The sequence below is a fragment of the Microcaecilia unicolor genome, chromosome 3 (genome assembly GCF_901765095.1).
Source record: "Microcaecilia unicolor chromosome 3, aMicUni1.1, whole genome shotgun sequence".
NCBI classification, from domain to species: domain Eukaryota; kingdom Metazoa; phylum Chordata; class Amphibia; order Gymnophiona; family Siphonopidae; genus Microcaecilia; species Microcaecilia unicolor.
The window spans coordinates 259,834,958-259,852,623 of record NC_044033.1 but is presented as its reverse complement, the minus strand read 5'-3'; the positions used below and the strand labels follow the sequence as shown (position 1 = coordinate 259,852,623).

Below are 17,666 nucleotides of genomic sequence, written 5' to 3'. Positions count from 1 at the left end.
TGGGGTATCCCTAGCCCCCAGGCTCACTCAAAACAACAACATTGGTCAATTGGGCCTCGCAACGGCGAGGACATAACTGAGATTGACCTAAAAAATTTACCAACTAACTGAGAGTGTAGCCTGGAACAGAACAAACAGGGCCCTCGGGGGGTGGAGTTGGATCCTAAAGCCCAAACAGGTTCTGAAGAACTGACTGCCCGAACCGACTGTCACGTCGGGTATCCTGCTGCAGGCAGTAATGAGATGTGAATGTGTGGACAGATGACCACGTCGCAGCTTTGCAAATTTCCTCCATGGTGGCTGACTTCAAGTGGGCTACTGACGCTGCCATGGCTCTAACATTATGAGCCGTGACATGACCCTCAAGAGCCAGCCCAGCCTGGGCGTAAGTGAAGGAAATGCAATCTGCTAGCCAATTGGATATGGTGCGTTTCCCTACAGCCACTCCCCTCTTGTTGGGATCAAAAGAAACAAACAATTGGGCGGACTGTCTGTGGGGCTGTGTCCGCTCCAGATAGAAGGCCAATGCTCTCTTGCAGTCCAATGTGTGCAGCTGACGTTCAGCAGGGCAGGAATGAGGACGGGGAAAGAATGTTGGCAAGACAATTGACTGGTTCAGATGGAACTCCGACACAACCTTTGGCAGAAACTTAGGGTGAGTGCGGAGGACTACTCTGTTGTGATGAAATTTGGTGTAAGGGGCCTGGGCTACCAGGGCCTGAAGCTCACTGACTCTACGAGCCGAGGTAACTGCCACCAAGAAAATGACCTTCCAGGTCAAGTACTTCGGATGGCAGGAATTCAGTGGCTCGAAAGGAGGTTTCATCAGCTGGGTGAGAACGACATTGAGATCCCATGACACTGTAGGAGGCTTGACAGGGGGCTTTGACAAAAGCAAACCTCTCATGAAGCGAACAACTAAAGGCTGTCCTGAGATCGGCTTACCTTCCACTTGGTAATGGTATGCACTGATTGCACTAAGGTGAACCCTTACGGAGTTGGTCTTCAGACCAGACTCAGACAAGTGGAGAAGGTATTCAAGCAGGGTCTGTGTAGGACAAGAGCGAGGATCTAGGGCCTTGCTGTCACACCAGACGGCAAACCTCCTCCAATGAAAGAAGTAACTTCTCTTAGTGGAGTCTTTCCTGGAAGCAAGCAAGATGCGGGAGACACCCTCTGGCAGACCCAAAGAGGCAAAGTCTACGCCCTCAACATCCAGGCCGTGAGAGCCAGGGACTGGAGGTTGGGATGCAGCAGAGCCCCTTCGTCCTGCGTGATGAGGGTCGGAAAACACTCCAATCTCCACGGTTCTTCGGAGGATAACTCCAGAAGAAGAGGGAACCAGATCTGACGCGGCCAAAAGGGAGCAATCAGAATCATGGTGCCTCGGTCTTGCTTGAGTTTCAACAAAGTCTTCCCCACCAGAGGAATGGGAGGATAAGCATACAGCAGACCTTCCCCCCAATCCAGGAGGAAGGCATCCGACGCCAGTCTGCCGTGGGCCTGAAGCCTGGAACAGAACTGAGGGACCTTGTGGTTCACTTGAGATGCGAAGAGATCCACCAGGGGGGTGCCCCACGCCTGGAAGATCTGTCGCACCACACGGGAATTGAGCGACCACTCGTGAGGTTGCATAATCCTGCTCAACCTGTCGGCCAGACTGTTGTTTACGCCTGCCAGATATGTGGCTTGGAGCACCATGCCTTGACGGCGAGCCCAGAGCCACATGCTGACGGCTTCCTGACACAGGGGGCGAGATCCGGTGCCCCCCTGCTTGTTGACATAGTACATGGCAACCTGATTGTCTGTCTGAATTTGGATAATTTGGTGGGACAGCCGATCTCTGAAAGCCTTCAGAGCGTTCCAGATCGCTCGCAACTCCAGAAGATTGATCTGTAGATCGCTTTCTTGGAGGGACCACCTTCCTTGGGTGTGAAGCCCATCGACATGAGCTCCCCATCCCAGGAGAGACGCATCCGTGGTCAGCACTTTTTGAGGCTGAGGAATTTGGAAGGGACGTCCCAGAGTCAAATTGGAGCAAATCGTCCACCAATACAGGGATTCGAGAAAACTCGTGGACAGGTGGATCACGTCCTCTAGACCCCCGGCGGCCTGATACCACTGGGAGGCTAGGGTCCATTGAGCAGATCTCATGTGAAGGCGGGCCATGGGAGTCACATGAACTGTGGAAGCCATGTGGCCCAGCAATCTCAACATCTGCCGAGCTGTGATCTGCTGGGACGCTCTCACCCGCGAGACGAGGGACAACAAGTTGTTGGCCCTCGCCTCTGGGAGATAGGCGCGAGCCGTCCGAGAATCCAGCAGGGCTCCGATGAATTCGAGTTTCTGCACTGGGAGAAGATGGGACTTTGGGTAATTTATCACAAACCCCAGTAGCTCCAGGAGGCGAATAGTCATCTGCATGGACTGCAGGGCTCCTGCCTCGGATGTGTTCTTCACCAGCCAATCGTCGAGATATGGGAACACGTGCACCCCCAGCCTGCGAAGCGCCGCTGCTACCACAGCTAGGCACTTTGTGAACACCCTGGGCGCAGAGGCGAGCCCAAAGGGTAGCACACAGTACTGGAAGTGGCGTGCGCCCAGCTGAAATCGCAGATACTGTCTGTGAGCTGGCAGTATCGGGATGTGTGTGTAGGCATCCTTCAAGTCCAGAGAGCATAGCCAATCGTTTTGCTGAATCATGGGGAGAAGGGTGCCCAGGGAAAGCATCCTGAACTTTTCTTTTACGAGATATTTGTTCAGGGCCCTTAGGTCTAGGATGGGACGCATCCCCCCTGTTTTCTTTTCCACAAGGAAGTACCTGGAATAGAACCCCAGCCCTTCTTGCCCGGATGGCACGGGCTCGACCGCATTGGCGCTGAGAAGGGCGGAGAGTTCCTCTGCAAGTACCTGCTTGTGCTGGAAGCTGTAGGACTGAGCTCCCGGTGGACAATTTGGAGGTTGAGAGGCCAAATTGAGGGTGTATCCTTGCCGGACTATTTGGAGAACCCACTGATCGGAGGTTATAAGAGGCCACCTTTGGTGAAAAGCTTTCAACCTCCCTCCGACAGGCAGGTCGCCCGGCACTGACACTTGGATGTCGGCTATGCTCTGCTGGAGCCAGTCAAAAGCTCGCCCCTTGCTTTTGCTGGGGAGCCGCGGGGCCTTGCTGATTCGCACGCTGCTGACGAGAGCGAGCGCGCTGGGGCTTAGCCTGGGCCGCAGGCTGTCGGGAAGGAGGATTGTACCTACGCTTGCCAGAAGTATAGGGAACAGTCTTCCTTCCCCCGAAAAATCGTCTACCTGTAGAGGTAGAAGCTGAAGGCTGCCGGCGGGCGAACTTGTCAAATGCGGTGTCCCGCTGGTGGAGAGACTCTACCACCTGCTCGACTTTTTCGCCAAAAATGTTATCCGCACGGCAAGGCAAGTCCGTAATCCGCTGCTGGACTCTATTCTCCAGGTCGGCGGCACGCAGCCATGAGAGCCTGCGCATCACCACACCTTGAGCAGCGGCCCTGGACGCAACATCAAAAGTGTCATAAACTCCTCTGGCCAGGAATTTTCTGCACGCCTTCAGCTGCCTGACCACCTCCTGAAAAGGCTTGGCTTGCTCAGGGGGAAGAGCATCAACCAAGCCCGCCAACTGCCGCACATTATTCCGCATGTGTATGCTCGTGTAGAGCTGGTAAGACTGGATCTTGGACACGAGCATAGAGGAATGGTAGGCCTTCCTCCCAAAGGAGTCTAAGGTTCTAGCGTCCTTGCCCGGGGGCGCCGAAGCATGTTCCCTAGAACTCTTAGCCTTCTTTAGGGCCAAATCCACAACTCCAGAGTCATGAGGCAACTGAGTGCGCATCAGCTCTGGGTCCCCATGGATCCGGTACTGGGACTCGATCTTCTTGGGAATGTGGGGATTAGTTAATGGTTTGGTCCAGTTCGCAAGCAATGTCTTCTTCAGGACATGGTGCAAGGGAACAGTGGACGCTTCCTTAGGTGGAGAAGGATAGTCCAGGAGCTCAAACATTTCAGCCCTGGGCTCGTCCTCCACAACCACCGGGAAGGGGATGGCCGTAGACATCTCCCGGACAAAGGAGGCAAAAGACAGACTCTCGGGAGGAGAAAGCTGTCTCTCAGGAGAGGGAGTGGGATCAGACGGAAGACCCCCAGACTCCTCGTCAGAGAAATATCTGGGATCTTCCTCTTCCTCCCACGAGGCCTCACCCTCGGTGTCAGACACAAGTTCACGGACCTGTGTCTGCAACCTCGCCCTGCTCGACTCCGTGGAACCCCGTCCACGATGGGGGCGTCGAGAGGTAGACTCCCTCGCCCGCATCGGCGAAGCTCCCTCCGCCGACGTAGTCGGGGAGCCTTCCTGGGAGGTGGCCGCGGTCGGTACCGCACGCGGTACCGACGTCGGGGACCTCAACCTGGGCGATGGGCCAGCCGGCGCCACGCTCGACGGTACCGGTGGCGCAAGCACCGCCGGTACCGGAGGGGTAGGGCGCAACAGCTCTCCCAGAATCTCTGGGAGAACGGCCCGGAGGCTCTCGTTTAGAGCGGCTGCAGAGAAAGGCTGAGAGGTCGATGCAGGCGTCGACGTCAGTACCTGTTCCGGGCGTGGAGGCTGTTCCGGGCTGTCCAGAGCGGAGCGCATCGACACCTCCTGAACAGAGGGTGAGCGGTCCTCTCGGTGCCGATGCCTGCTGGGTGCCGAATCCCTCGGCGACCCAGAGCTCTCGGTGCCGACACGGGGAGGAGACCGGTGTCGATGCTTCTTCGATTTCTTCCGAAGCATGTCACCGGAGCTCCCCGGCACCGACGAGGAGGACGTCGAATCCACCCGTCGCTTCCTCGGGGCCGAGACTGAAGAAGGTCGATCTCGGGGGGGCTGTACCGCAGGAGCCCTCAGGGTAGGGGGAGACCCACCCGAGGGCTCACCGCCACCAGCAGGGGAATGGACAGCCCTCACCTGCACTCCACCCGATGCACCACCGTCCGACGACATCAGCAGACGAGGTCCTGGTACCACCGACGTCGATGCAGCTATCCGATGTCTCGGCGCCGATGCAGAGGCCCGATGCCTCGATGCACTCGATGCAGGGGCGGCCGAGGAAGATGGTCTGGACGCTGACGACGTCGATGCACTCGAAGATCCCGGTGCCGATGCCGACGAAGAGCCCGAGAACAACACGTTCCACTGGGCTAGTCTCGCTACCTGAGTCCGCCTTTGAAGCAGGGAACACAGACTGCAGTTCTGAGGGCGGTGCTCGGCCCCCAGACACTGAAGACACGACGAGTGTCGATCAGTGAGCGAGATAACCCGGGCGCACTGGGTGCACTTCTTGAAGCCGCTGGAAGGCTTCGATGTCATGGGCGGAAAAATCACGCCGGCGAAATCAAAAGCCGAAATGGCGAAATTTGAAGCACCAAATTTAGAGGGAGAAAAAATCTCGACCGAGGCCGAAAAAAGGCCTACCCCGACGACGAAAGAAAACTTACCGGGGCAAAAAAGCTGGAAGTACGGGGAGGATTTACACGAAACCCGGCGGGGGGTTTCCGGAGCACTTCCCGACTAGGACAAAGCTTTCCCGAAGGAAAAAAACACGTTCAAACAAATTGGACGCGCGAGGTCGACTTTCCGGGGCTCGACACGGCGAAAACACGACCGTACCGAGTGCGGACAAAAGAAGACTGGCCGGCTCGAGCCGGTTTCGGGCGGGAAGACGGCCGCGCATGCGCGGTGCGCGCGGGCGCGCGAGGGCTAGCAAAGGACTTTGCTAGTGAAGTTTCCGATTGGAGGGGCTGCCGTGGACGTCACCCATCAGTGAGAACAAGCAGCCTGCTTGTCCTCGGAGAAACATGCTTATTCAAATAAAGGACTTTTTCAAAGAGATTAGTCTTCAGGTGTCAACTGGTGTGCCAAGGTTATACAGCAGCAAGTCCTAGAGGCCTGCGTGTATGCAGGTCCCTGGAGCACTTTTAGTGGGTACCGCAGTGCACTTAAAGCAGGCGGACCCAGGCCCCCCCCCCCCACCTGTAACACTTGTGCTGGTAAATGGGAGCCCTCCAAAACCGACTATACCCACATGTAGTTGCCCCCTTCACCCCTAAGAGCTACGGTAGTGTTGTACATTTGTGGGTAGTGGGTTTTGGGGGAGGGGGGGTTGGGGGGCTCAGTACCCGAAGTAAGGGAGCTATGCATGTGGGAGCTTTTTCTGAAGTCCACCGCACTGACCCCTAGGGTGCCCAGTTGGTGTCCTAGCATGTCAGGGGGGGCCAGTGCACTACGAATGCTGGCTCCTCCCATGACCAAATGCCTTGCATTTCGCCGGGTTCGAGATGGCCGGCAGTTTTTTCCATTATCGCTGAAAAACAAAACCGGTGATCTCAACCCCGGCGAACTCTGGCATTTGGCTGGGCTAAACTGTATTATCGGAAAAAAAGATGGCTGGCCATCTTTTTTGAAAATACGGTTCCGGCCAGCTGTTGCGCCGCCGCCAAAATAGATCGCCGGCGAAGTTCGATTATGCCCCTCCACGTCACATTTTTTACACTGAATGATGTATACCACATTGGAAGATGAGCATGTAAAGGACTCCTTTATGTTGAATATTTTTCCTTTGTGAATGACTGTGGGGCCCTGTGAAATGTTTTGGCATAGTTTGCAGCTGGATATATTGCAAGGATGTGTGCCATTCTCTTCTTTTTGAGTATGTGTTGGGAGCTTACTTCTAATTAGTTTGTGTTTTAAGTTGGGTGGCTGTGTTTTAAGTTTCTTTTCCATGTTTTATTTAGTTTTATTTCTATTGATTAGCTTTAAAAGTGCACTAACACGGCTACCACACCTCTCTACTCATAAGGCTGGAAATTCCATCCTGACTTTTCCCTTATCAGGCGCCAACCTCCTAAGTTCCATCTGTCAGCTGTCTCTCCTTCTAATTCTCAATTCTGTCTGCCCCTAAAGTCTTCTCCCACATGCAATACCACCTCTTCTCATTCTTCCTCCCACCAGCACACACCCCACCTCTCATTCTTTCTCCTCCTCCTCTCCCCAGGTATCACTATATCTCTCCCCCTCCCAATCCCATGGTACTTCCTCAAGTTTGATCTCTCTTCACATCATTTATTTTATTTATTTATTTACTGCATTTGTACCCCACATTTTCCAGCCTAGTAGTAGGTTCAATGTAGCTTACAATTTGAAAGGCCATGTGCAGCGAGTATGCCAGGTTCAGATCATTCAGTGGCACACTCTCAGCTTTCTCTGCCCCTCCCCCCCCCCAAAAAAAATCCCCATGGTACACTCTCAGCTTGCTTGGCTGCTCTGCTCTCCCCCTGCCATTACACATTCACCGTATTCTACCCTCCTATCTTCCCTCTAGCATACTCAGCTTGCTCTGCCCCCTTCCTACTCTCCCTATGGCACATTCATTTTGCTGTACCCTCCCTCCCACCCTGCCCATGGCACACTCATCTTGCTCTGCCCTCTCCCACCTCCCCATGGCAAACTCATCTTGCTCAGCACCTCCCCACCTTCCTTGGCACTCTCACCTTGCTCTGTCCCCCCCCCCCCACACACACACAATGTACACTCACCTTGCTTTGCCCTCCCCCACACATTCCCCATACCACACTTAGCCAGCATCAGCTGCTTTTTTTCCCCTCCCTTGCAAAAATCATGAGGCAGGAAGACAAGGAATTGAACTGCTGCACATCAGGTAACCTTCTCTCCTCTGCTGGCTTAGACCCTCCTGTTGATGTGAACCATGAGGGCCTCCCCATGGCTCATATGAGCAGTCAGGTCTAAACTGGCAGTGGAGGAGGAAGTGACTCAATGTATAGTGGTTCACTTCTTCCTCCTCCTCCTGTCGCACTGATCTCTGCAGGAGAGTGGGAGAGAGACTGAGAGGCCATGATCCAGCATGTTCTGTGGAGATGGGGAATGTTGCTCAAATTGTGCACCACACAATTGCACAGAATTCCCCTAGGGGTAAATTGCAGTATCACCTACGGAAATATGATACAGAATTAAACCCAGGACTGATTCCTATGATGATCCACTCCTAATTCTCATTTTTTCTGAGTGAAGTCTTGAACTCTTAGAGTACAAACTATGTGTTTACCTTGAAGTATTGTTCTGTCAGCTCTGTGGATTTTTGACAGGGAGGAGGGCACAGAGTAACTTCTAGCTTCTTCAGAGCTCTTGCAAATTCCTCCTCATTGCTGAAGCTATTTATCACATTTCCAAAAGCTTTCATCATAGTTTTAGCCTGTTGTATAAACCGGAAACTCTCCTGGGAACAGAGGACATTAGGCTTACTAAGCAACTTCTAGTTTAATGCAGTACCACCAAAATATTTCATTTTTACTGAAGCAGATTTAATTTTAAAATTAGTTTCTTGAGTTTGAAAACTGGTTTGTCATCTGACACACAACACCTATCAACAGGAATATGTACATTATTATTCAGTGAAGCAGTCAAAACGTGTTGCTTGAACTCCAGAGAGCCATAACTAGCATAAAATAGTAATCTATTTTAAGATAAATTCTGTGGCATTAAAATCCTATTTACTCACCTGCAATTAAATGTAACTCCGGTAACAATATGTTCTAATATTGCATCGACAGCTCATATTAATCCAATGAAAAAATATTCCTTTGGAGAATATGTAATAAGATTTTAGTTGGAATAATGTAGTTTTAATTTTATAAAGGTTTTTCTTTTCATGTGTAAAGCCTGTTTTACATACAGAAAAGACCTTTTATAAAATTGTGCAGCCACATATGCATATAAAAATGCACCAAAAGATTTTACATACTTTAATGAGGGCTGCACAGGGGCTACAAGGCACAGTTTGGGTGGAGTGGAAGCAGAGTTGTGATGCATGCACATATGTATGCATTGAGTACACAAACACATTTACACCATCTTCAGAACAGATGTAGGTGTGTGCAATTGAAGTTGCACACTACTGGGGCTGGTTCTGAGCCATCTATTTTATAAAGGCACATAGACACCTGGTATACAAGCATCCTCATTGGGGACAATTCTATAACTGGGATTTCCAATTAGGTGCCTGGAGGGTGTGCAGTAGGAGTCTGTTATATAAAGGACCCTATGGGGCTCATTTTCAAAGCACTTAGGCTTAAAAAGTTACATTGTAACCTGTGGAACTTTGCAAGTCTAAGTGCTTTGAAAATACGCTTTTATGTGCCTAAGTTCTATGATAAAATACTAGCGTAAAAGGCTATTCATGCACCAAAAATTTAAGCATGCACATTTATGCCACAGGAATGTAAATGCACATGATAAAATACTAGCGTAAAAGGCTATTCATGCACCAAAAATTTAAGCATGCACATTTATGCCACAGGAATGTAAATGCACATGTGTAAATTTGGAATGGTTGCACATAATCATTACACTGCTACTTTTTTTTTTTTAAAGGCGAATACTGGAATTGTACACATTCCCACCTGGATGTCTCAATTCTGGTGGCCAGTGACTAGGAAGACAGCACTGCAGTAAGCAGCCTAATCCACTGGATCGAGCCTAATCCAGCCATGGATAAAAGCTTGAACCCGAAGCTCCCGATTGACGGAAGGGCTGAGAAGCCACCGGTCCTGACAGTAAGGCTCACAACCATGCGGATGACGGAGGAGATGATATCCCTACCATTGAGTTGCATTGAACCAAGTCAGGCAGCCAACTAGGAAAACAGCACTGCAGAAAGCTCTTGCTACCCTAGCTGGATCGAACCTAATCCTGCCATGGATGGTATCTTTAACCCGCACTGAACCATGTCGGGCCACCAACTAGGAAGGCAGCACTACAGAGAGCTCTTGCTACCCTAGACGGATCAAGTCTAATCCAGCCAAAGATGATATCTTGTACCCAAAGCTCCCAAACAGGGAAGAGCTGAGGCGCCACTGGTTTGGACTGCAAGGCGCATGACCAGGTGACCATCAGAGATGGACTCCCTGCCATCAATTTGTATTGAACATCGGGATGCAGGACCAGGGCAATGCCGGTACCCTAGGGATCTGGAGGGTGAGGGTCAACTTCCTTGCAGCGGATGAGCTATCCCTCTGTGCAGTGTGACCAGTGAGGATGGTTCAGCTGAAGAACCAAGCCGAGACTGGAGGGAAAAAACTCAAAGCGGCACATTCCGGACACAACAAGACAGAGGCACCATCAAATGCCTTGGAGCCCAGAGGAAGCAGAATGGCCTCTCCAATGTTAAGGAAGAGCTGCCCCCCAAGTGCAATGGTCAGATTCGGCGAACCAAATGAAGAACTGAGCTATGTAGGGGTATTTCCCTGTGATCTAGCCTGAGCTGGTCTTGGCCTATACAAGCCTATGACATCTTGGTACAATAAGATGGCCGCTGCAACCCTCTGACCTGCACATCTCTGTGTCAGCAAGATCCAGCTTCAGCTTGTGGAAAATCACTGACAGGCTTGCTGAAGCCAAGGACATTCTGTGTTCCAACCATCCCCCTTCTATCTCTGAGACGCTGGGAAGGAAGTCATACTCATGGCACCAGAAGTTACCATCTCCAAAGTCACAAAACAAAGAACTCTTCTTGCCCATGCACTGGACTGTACGAGAGGCTAATTGGTCCAGGCTATCACCCGACAGAGAGGTCTGGAAGAACGCAGGGAGAGGGAGAGAGGTTAGTTAGTCGGAGACCCTCGGAGGAGGAGTACCTGTGAAGGACCTGAGAAATCCAGCAAGGCTCGGGGTGAGCTAGAGACTGTATGATACCAACCTTGTGACCTGCATAACTGGTGCAAATACCTGTGGCTGAGATATTGGCTCTGATAACCAAAGGAGAGACGGGAACCTGCTTGTTTGCTGAGAAAGACCTGCACTACATAAGACACAGACAGCTGAGATAGCGTCTGGGGAGATTCTGCTCCGGTCTTATCTGAAGCCGTCATCAGGACAGCGTGGTAAGATCACAGTGATATATTTCCTAGTCTGGGGTTAGGCAGTGGTTTTATCTAAGTACGACTGGTTTATGTCAGCTCTTGGTCAGGGACAGCTGCTAATGTGTATTTTGCATAAAATGTGATAAGTTTTCATAAGGATCATTAGGATATCATTTGTACTGTTCTAATCATTACTGTACGTAGTCTCAGGATAATCAGAGTGTAGTTAGACAATATATTTTGTTAGTGTGCATATCAGTAAGAGATATTATATTGCATATAAGCTATTGCAGTGTGTTTCTATTTTTCTACCTGTAATAAATAATAATAATTATCATCTGTGACGTGGCTTTGGTTCTTTGGCGGGGAACAAAACACTGGCAGGGTGCCAGCTCCAAGGTTCCTTTATAATATCCCCTAGACTGAGCGGGAACCTTGTAATAAGTATTATCAGGGAATAATTATTGCCCTAATTACTTATTTTCACCCTACAGCTGTGCTCACGTTACTAATGCTGAGCAGAAAACCACACAATTTCCTCAAGAAGCCAGGGTGACACAAGACATGGGCAAATTTGTTTTTCCTCCCCTCTCTTTCTCTGTCATTCTTCCTCAGTCTAATTCACATTAAAAAGGGAGACGTGGGAGAGGAAGTGACGCCATACTTAGAGATGACAGCTTAAGCCACAAGCTCATGGACTTCCTGGGGGCAAGAGATGTACAGTACATGTTTACTTACTGTTTTTCAAAGAAGTACGGCGCTGTGGGATGCAGAACTTTGCTGTTTTTTTGGATGTCTGCTCATTGGTGTCTGACGGCAGAGAAAGTTGTGGTGATTCTGCGCTCGAGAACAGGCTCAAGTCTGGCCGGCAAGATGGCAGCGAGTGGAGACTTGCAAGCAGATCCCGCAGTGCCCGTGGAAGTAGAGCTCACATTCCTTTATAATGAAATGCGGCAATGGTTTGTCACCTTGTCCGCGGCTTGGCAGTAGTCCCGCTCACCTCCACCCTCGCCGGCGGACCGGCGGGCCGACGGGACCTGTTCTCCTGGGGTCGATGCCATCGGTGCCGATGTCTCGGGCATCGATACCGGTACCGAAGGACCGGGCGTCGATACCGATGCCGTCGAGGTCGACGTCGAGGGGCCGGCGCAAGTTCCAAAAAAACGGTCCCGCAGAACTTGCCTCGCAACCTGAGTCCGTTTCCGGAGACCGAGACACAGGGAACACGACTTGATATTGTGCTCCGGCCCGAGGCACTGGAGGCACCAAGCGTGGGTGTCGGTCTGCGAGATCGGCCGGCCGCAGCGACCACACTTTTTAAATCCACTCGGGACCTTCGAGGACATCGACGGAAAAATCGCGTCGGCGAAGTCAAAGTCGTCAATGGTGGCGAAAATCACACCTCGAAAAAGAAAACGACCGTGCGGCCACTAGGCCGCAACGCGGCGTCCCCGCTGGAAACGAGGGAAAAAGGGAGCGCGTGCTCCACACGCTCAGGTTTTTTTTTTTTTTTTTTTTTTTTGGAAAAAGAAAGAAAAGGGAAAACCGGCGGTAACAAAAAATTAAATAGAAAACACAACGATCCGCGTAAACGCGATCGACTTTCCGGCGGCTGAAAGCAGAGAGAGCGGCAAAGCACGACTCTCTCCAGACGCGGAAAAAAAGGAACTGGCGGGAGCGGTCGCGCACGGGCGGGAAGACGGCCGCGCATGCGCGGTGGCCGTGCCCTGCGTGCCGACCGTCCCGCGAAGCCTTTTCCGGTTGGTGGGGGCTGCCGCGGACGTCACCCAGTCGTGAGAACAAGCAGCCTGCTTGTCCTCGGAGAACAACTGTTACAGGTGGGGGGGGATGGGCCTGGGTCCACCTGGCTGAAGTGCACTGCGGTACCCACTAAAAGTGCTCCAGGGACCTGCATACACGCAGGCCTCTAGGACTTGTTACTGCTATATAACATTGGCACACCAGTTTACACCTGAAGACTAATCTCTCCGAAAACATCCTTTATTGGAATAAGCACGCTTACTCACAGTTAACTGCAGATCAGAGGTTGTGCCCCACCACTGGCAACGAGTCTCCCTGGTAGTGAGATTAGCAGTAGGTCAGAGCTGGCAGAATGCTGTACAATGCCCTCTTTCAGCCACATTCAAGGTAATAACTAAGTTCTCTAACATGGCTAACACATGGAAGGGATCTAAAACTGGCTTACAAAAATGGCCACTACCTCATGGACTACCGGAAACACAACAGGGAGGGAACGAGCGGACTCAGCCCCGCTGGTTCCCTGCTCTCTCTGCCCCGGAACAGGAAGTAACCTGTTCTGGGGCAGAGGGAGCAGGGAACCAGCGGGGCCGGCACCCCCCGAGCTTGTGCACCCGGGGCGGACTGCCCCTCCCACCCCCCCCTTCCTACGCCACTGGGAATGGAATAGTATAGGGGTGAAGTATTTCTGTGTATGAAAGAAAAGCGAAACTTGGGGGTGATCATATAGATCTCAATGTATATATTCTGGAAGAAAGGTGAGAGTGAGAGGATATGATAGAGATGTTTAAATATCTCTGTGGCATTAATGTACAGGAGATGACCATTTTTAAAATGAAGGAAACTCTAGAATAAGAGGGCATAGTATGAAGTTAAGAGGTTATAGGCACAGAAGCAATCTAAGGAAATAGTTTTTTCATGGAAAGGGTGGTGGATGCATAGAACAGCCTCCCAGTGGAAGTGGTGGAGAAAGGACTGTGTCTGAATTTAAGAAAGCATGAGACAGGCATGTGGGATCTCTTAGGGAAACGAGTAGATGCAGAGAATGGGAAGATTGGAAGGGCCATTTGGCCTTTATCTGCTGTCATGTTTCTATGTTTCTAGATAATTATCAGGATAAAACTAGGACAGCAATAGCAGTCTCAATATCACCATTCCCAAGATACCAGCACTAGTCACCCCTAAACCTGCATATTCAGTCATAAAAACCTCCACCTCCCTAAATATTATTTCAAATTTTTATATATTTTTATTTTTAACTTTATTTTCAAATATCCATTATATATATATTGCTGGTACGGCATCAAAGAACAATCACTTTTAACTTTGTCGGGCCACACTCTACATGATGGTAAATACAGTTTAGCCTAAAAATCTAATAGGTGACTGTTATACTGAAGTCTTTTCCTCTTTTGAAAATTGATTCTCTCTGTTTAACACTGAAGTGTGAAAGACTGGAATTTTATCATTGAAAAATAGTGAGGAATAATTGGTAGTTTGCTCATTTTTCACAAGTCTCTTAGCCAACAGAGTGTGTGAGTTATAACACTTGTCTTTAGTTTGTTCTCTTGTCTTTTAGATTGTAAGCTCTTTGAGCAGGGACTGTCCTTCTATGTTTGAATTGTACAGCGCTGCGTAACCCTAGTAGCGCTTTAGAAATGATTGTTGTTGTTGTTGGTTAATAAAGAAACATTTTAACTATTTGTAAGCTATTTTCTTGAATCTAAGCTACTTTCTTTTTAACATCTTCTTTGGACACAAAAAACGTAAGGGAATTTAAGATCAGTGCATTACAAACTATGGTCAATGATTATCAATGAAACTACATACCTTTTCAAGATGTGGCATAATAGTTTCTTCTTCACCAAACACAAACGGTACTGTGCTACACAGGTAGATATGATGTCCTATAGGGGAACGTGCTGTGAAGTGTAACACATTGCGTCTGTGTAAAAAATAAATAATTACTACCCCTTGCAGGATTGATTAACTAACATTCTTCTTACATCCTACACACAATATAATAAATCTTACACATTTTCAGAATTTGCAAGAATACAAAGGCACAGTTTTGTAATATATTGGCTTGGCAGGTAAACCAGACAATATAAAACTGAACATTATTATTCTCAAGTGCTTTGTCCATTTCATATACGATTCAAATATATAAGCAAGATACGTCATGGTATTATTAAACAGGTTATTTATTAAGGTAAATTTTGAAGTAAAATTTAGGCTTTTACAGCATCCTAATCTCCCATGGAATGACTAATCTGCAATAACTCAGTCACTCTCACAGTATATGAATAATGCTGCATGTAATCTACCTCACAAGCAGCATTATTCACACTGCCCAGGAGCATTGGGCCACAAAGCTGTGGTTTGATGCTCCTGGGCCGTTTCTTAAAGGAGCTGTCCAAATAACAAGGAAGATCCCCCTACTGTGAGGGCCCCCTATCACAAATGTCTCCATCCCAAAGCCCACCTGATTAAATTTCCACTGCTCACACCTCCACTGAAGATCCTCCATCAAATTCCCCTCCATCTCAAAGATCTCCCCATTCCTCAAAAGGCTCCACAATCCTGTAAGCCCCCCTTCCTTCCCCCACTCCTGAGCTTACCTTGCAAAATCCCAGATATTTAGTGGGGTCAGGGCAGGAGTGATCCCCATTCACTCCCACACTTTGCTAGTGATTGGTTCAAAACAGTGCAGTGACCTCTTATGATAGTTTCATGGTACTACTGCTAAGAGTCAAGCTGCCATAAAAGGGCAGACCTACAGGCGTTTGGGAAAATGGCAGGAAAAAAATTCAGCTTGTGGTATTCACCACAAGCTTCATTATTCAATTTACATTATTATTAAGTGTTTTGCATGCATTTGCAATGCTTTCTTTCTCGTTAATGTGCATCCTACAGTACTTTAACTTAACATGCGTTATGATAATACAATGCAAGTTATTGCACTTTAATGCATGTTAAGGGTCAAATAACATTCATTATTTCTGTAACATAAATTAGTAATTGACCCCTAAGTCAATTAATGAATGGAGACTACTGTTTACATCTTAATTTGTCACTAAAGATATATTGTATGGTGCCTTTTCACAGATTCAAAAATTATATATCACATAATTTAGATTTTGAACACAAGAAGTTAAGAATGTAAGATGACTCTGACCTCCCCCAGCAGAACACTATTCACTGCAGATGTTTTTAACAAGAAGCAAGCTGAGATGTGGTATGTTGGGTCAGATGGCAGCTCCAACGAGCTCTGAATTATGTTTCCAACTGCGGTCAATCCAGATAATAAGTTCCTGGTAGAACTCAAATAGTAGATCCACTCACTGATGTCCATTTCCAGGGATACCCAGTTGCCTTCCTAAGTGTACCAGTTAATCATGATTTATAGATAAGCTTATCTGTAGCGGATGTTTTCTGAGGATAACAGGGTAAAATGCTTAAAAATGTTGAGATTATCTGACAGCCAAGATGATGGGAAGTATCTAGAGCTTTTTAAGAGCTTTCCAGAGCATCACACCACACATATGAATGAGTTCCTACAACAGTATCATTGTGTGGAACCACCTTAGTTTTGTATATAGCTAAAAAGCTGGTAAAAGCCATTATTTCTGTAGTGGAAAGATGTATTGGGAGGATTTTGAAGATGCTGTTTTCAGAGAGCTCCATAGTGCAACCTCACCTTGAGTATTATGTGCAATACTAGTAACCATATCTAAAAAAGATATAGCAGAATAAGAAAAGGTTCAAAGAAGAGCAACCAAAATAATTAAAGGGATGGAACTCCTCTCATATGAGGAAAGGTTTAAGAGGTTAGGGCTCTTCAGCTTGAAAAAGAGACAGATGACGAGTGTGTGTGTGTGTGTGTGTGTGGGGGGGGGGGGGGGGGTGGATATCATAGAAGTCTACAAAAAAGGTCTTAAGTGGAGTAGAACGGGTAAATTAACAGAAGTGGAGATCTCCTTCAAAGAGGAAATTAAGTTATTAGGGTTCTGGATAGATTCAGGTTTGACAACATCTACACAAATTATGAATGTAGTTAGTAAATGTTTTCAAACTGAAGCTGTTTTGTCATGTTAAATACTTGTTGGAACTGAATTATTTTCAGATTATTGTGCAAGCAATAGTAATAACAAATTTAGGGCCCTGTTTACTAAGCTGTGCTAGCGTTTCTAGCATGTGCTAACCATATAGACACCCATAGGAAACGCTAGTGCACCTCTATGAAAGGATTCGCCCAAAGCAGTGTAGAGCGGTACAGTTTAACATAAAACTTACAATATTTTTAACAGCATAACAATAGTAAAAATATTCAAATATAAACATAAATACAATAAGGCTCCCTTTTATCAAGCTGCGTGGTAATGCTCTAGTGCAGCTTAGTAAACAAGGCTCTTAGGGCTCTGTTTACAAAAGCACACTAGCGTTTTTAGCATGCACTAACCGTGTAGATGCCCATAATAGTCCTATGGATGTCTCCACGGATAACGTGCACAGCGAATGCTACATACCTGTAGAAGGTATTCTCCGAGGACAGCAGGCTGATTGTTCTCACTGATGGGTGACGTCCACGGCAGCCCCTCCAATCGGAAAACTTCACTAGCAAAGGCCTTTGCTAGTCCTCGCGCGCCGATGCGCACCGCGCATGCGCGGCCGTCTTCCCGCCCGAACCGGCTCGTGTTCGTCAGTCCCGTATGTAGCAAAGACAAAGACAAGGGAAGACACAACTCCAAAGGGGAGGCGGGCGGGTTTGTGAGAACAATCAGCCTGCTGTCCTCGGAGAATACCTTCTACAGGTATGTAGCATTCGCTTTCACCGAGGACAAGCAGGCTGCTTGTTCTCACTGATGGGGTATCCCTAGCCCCCAGGCTCACTCAAAACAACAAACGTGGTCAATTGGGCCTCGCAACGACGAGGACATAACTGAGATTGACCTAACAATTTATCCAACTAA

The 17,666-nt window shown here is 48.7% G+C and overlaps 1 protein-coding gene across 1 annotated transcript in view; it reads right to left on the bottom strand.

Annotated features, from left to right (window-relative positions):
• ADGB (androglobin) overlaps positions 1 to 17,666 on the bottom strand; it is a 738,031-nt gene that overhangs the window by 331,253 nt on the left and 389,112 nt on the right. Inside the window, exons 19-20 of the mRNA XM_030198035.1 lie at positions 14,524 to 14,638; positions 8,124 to 8,294 (exon numbers count right to left, since the gene is read on the bottom strand). Coding sequence (XP_030053895.1) covers positions 8,124 to 8,294; positions 14,524 to 14,638 — 286 coding nt within the window. The remainder of the gene's footprint in view (positions 1 to 8,123; positions 8,295 to 14,523; positions 14,639 to 17,666) is intronic.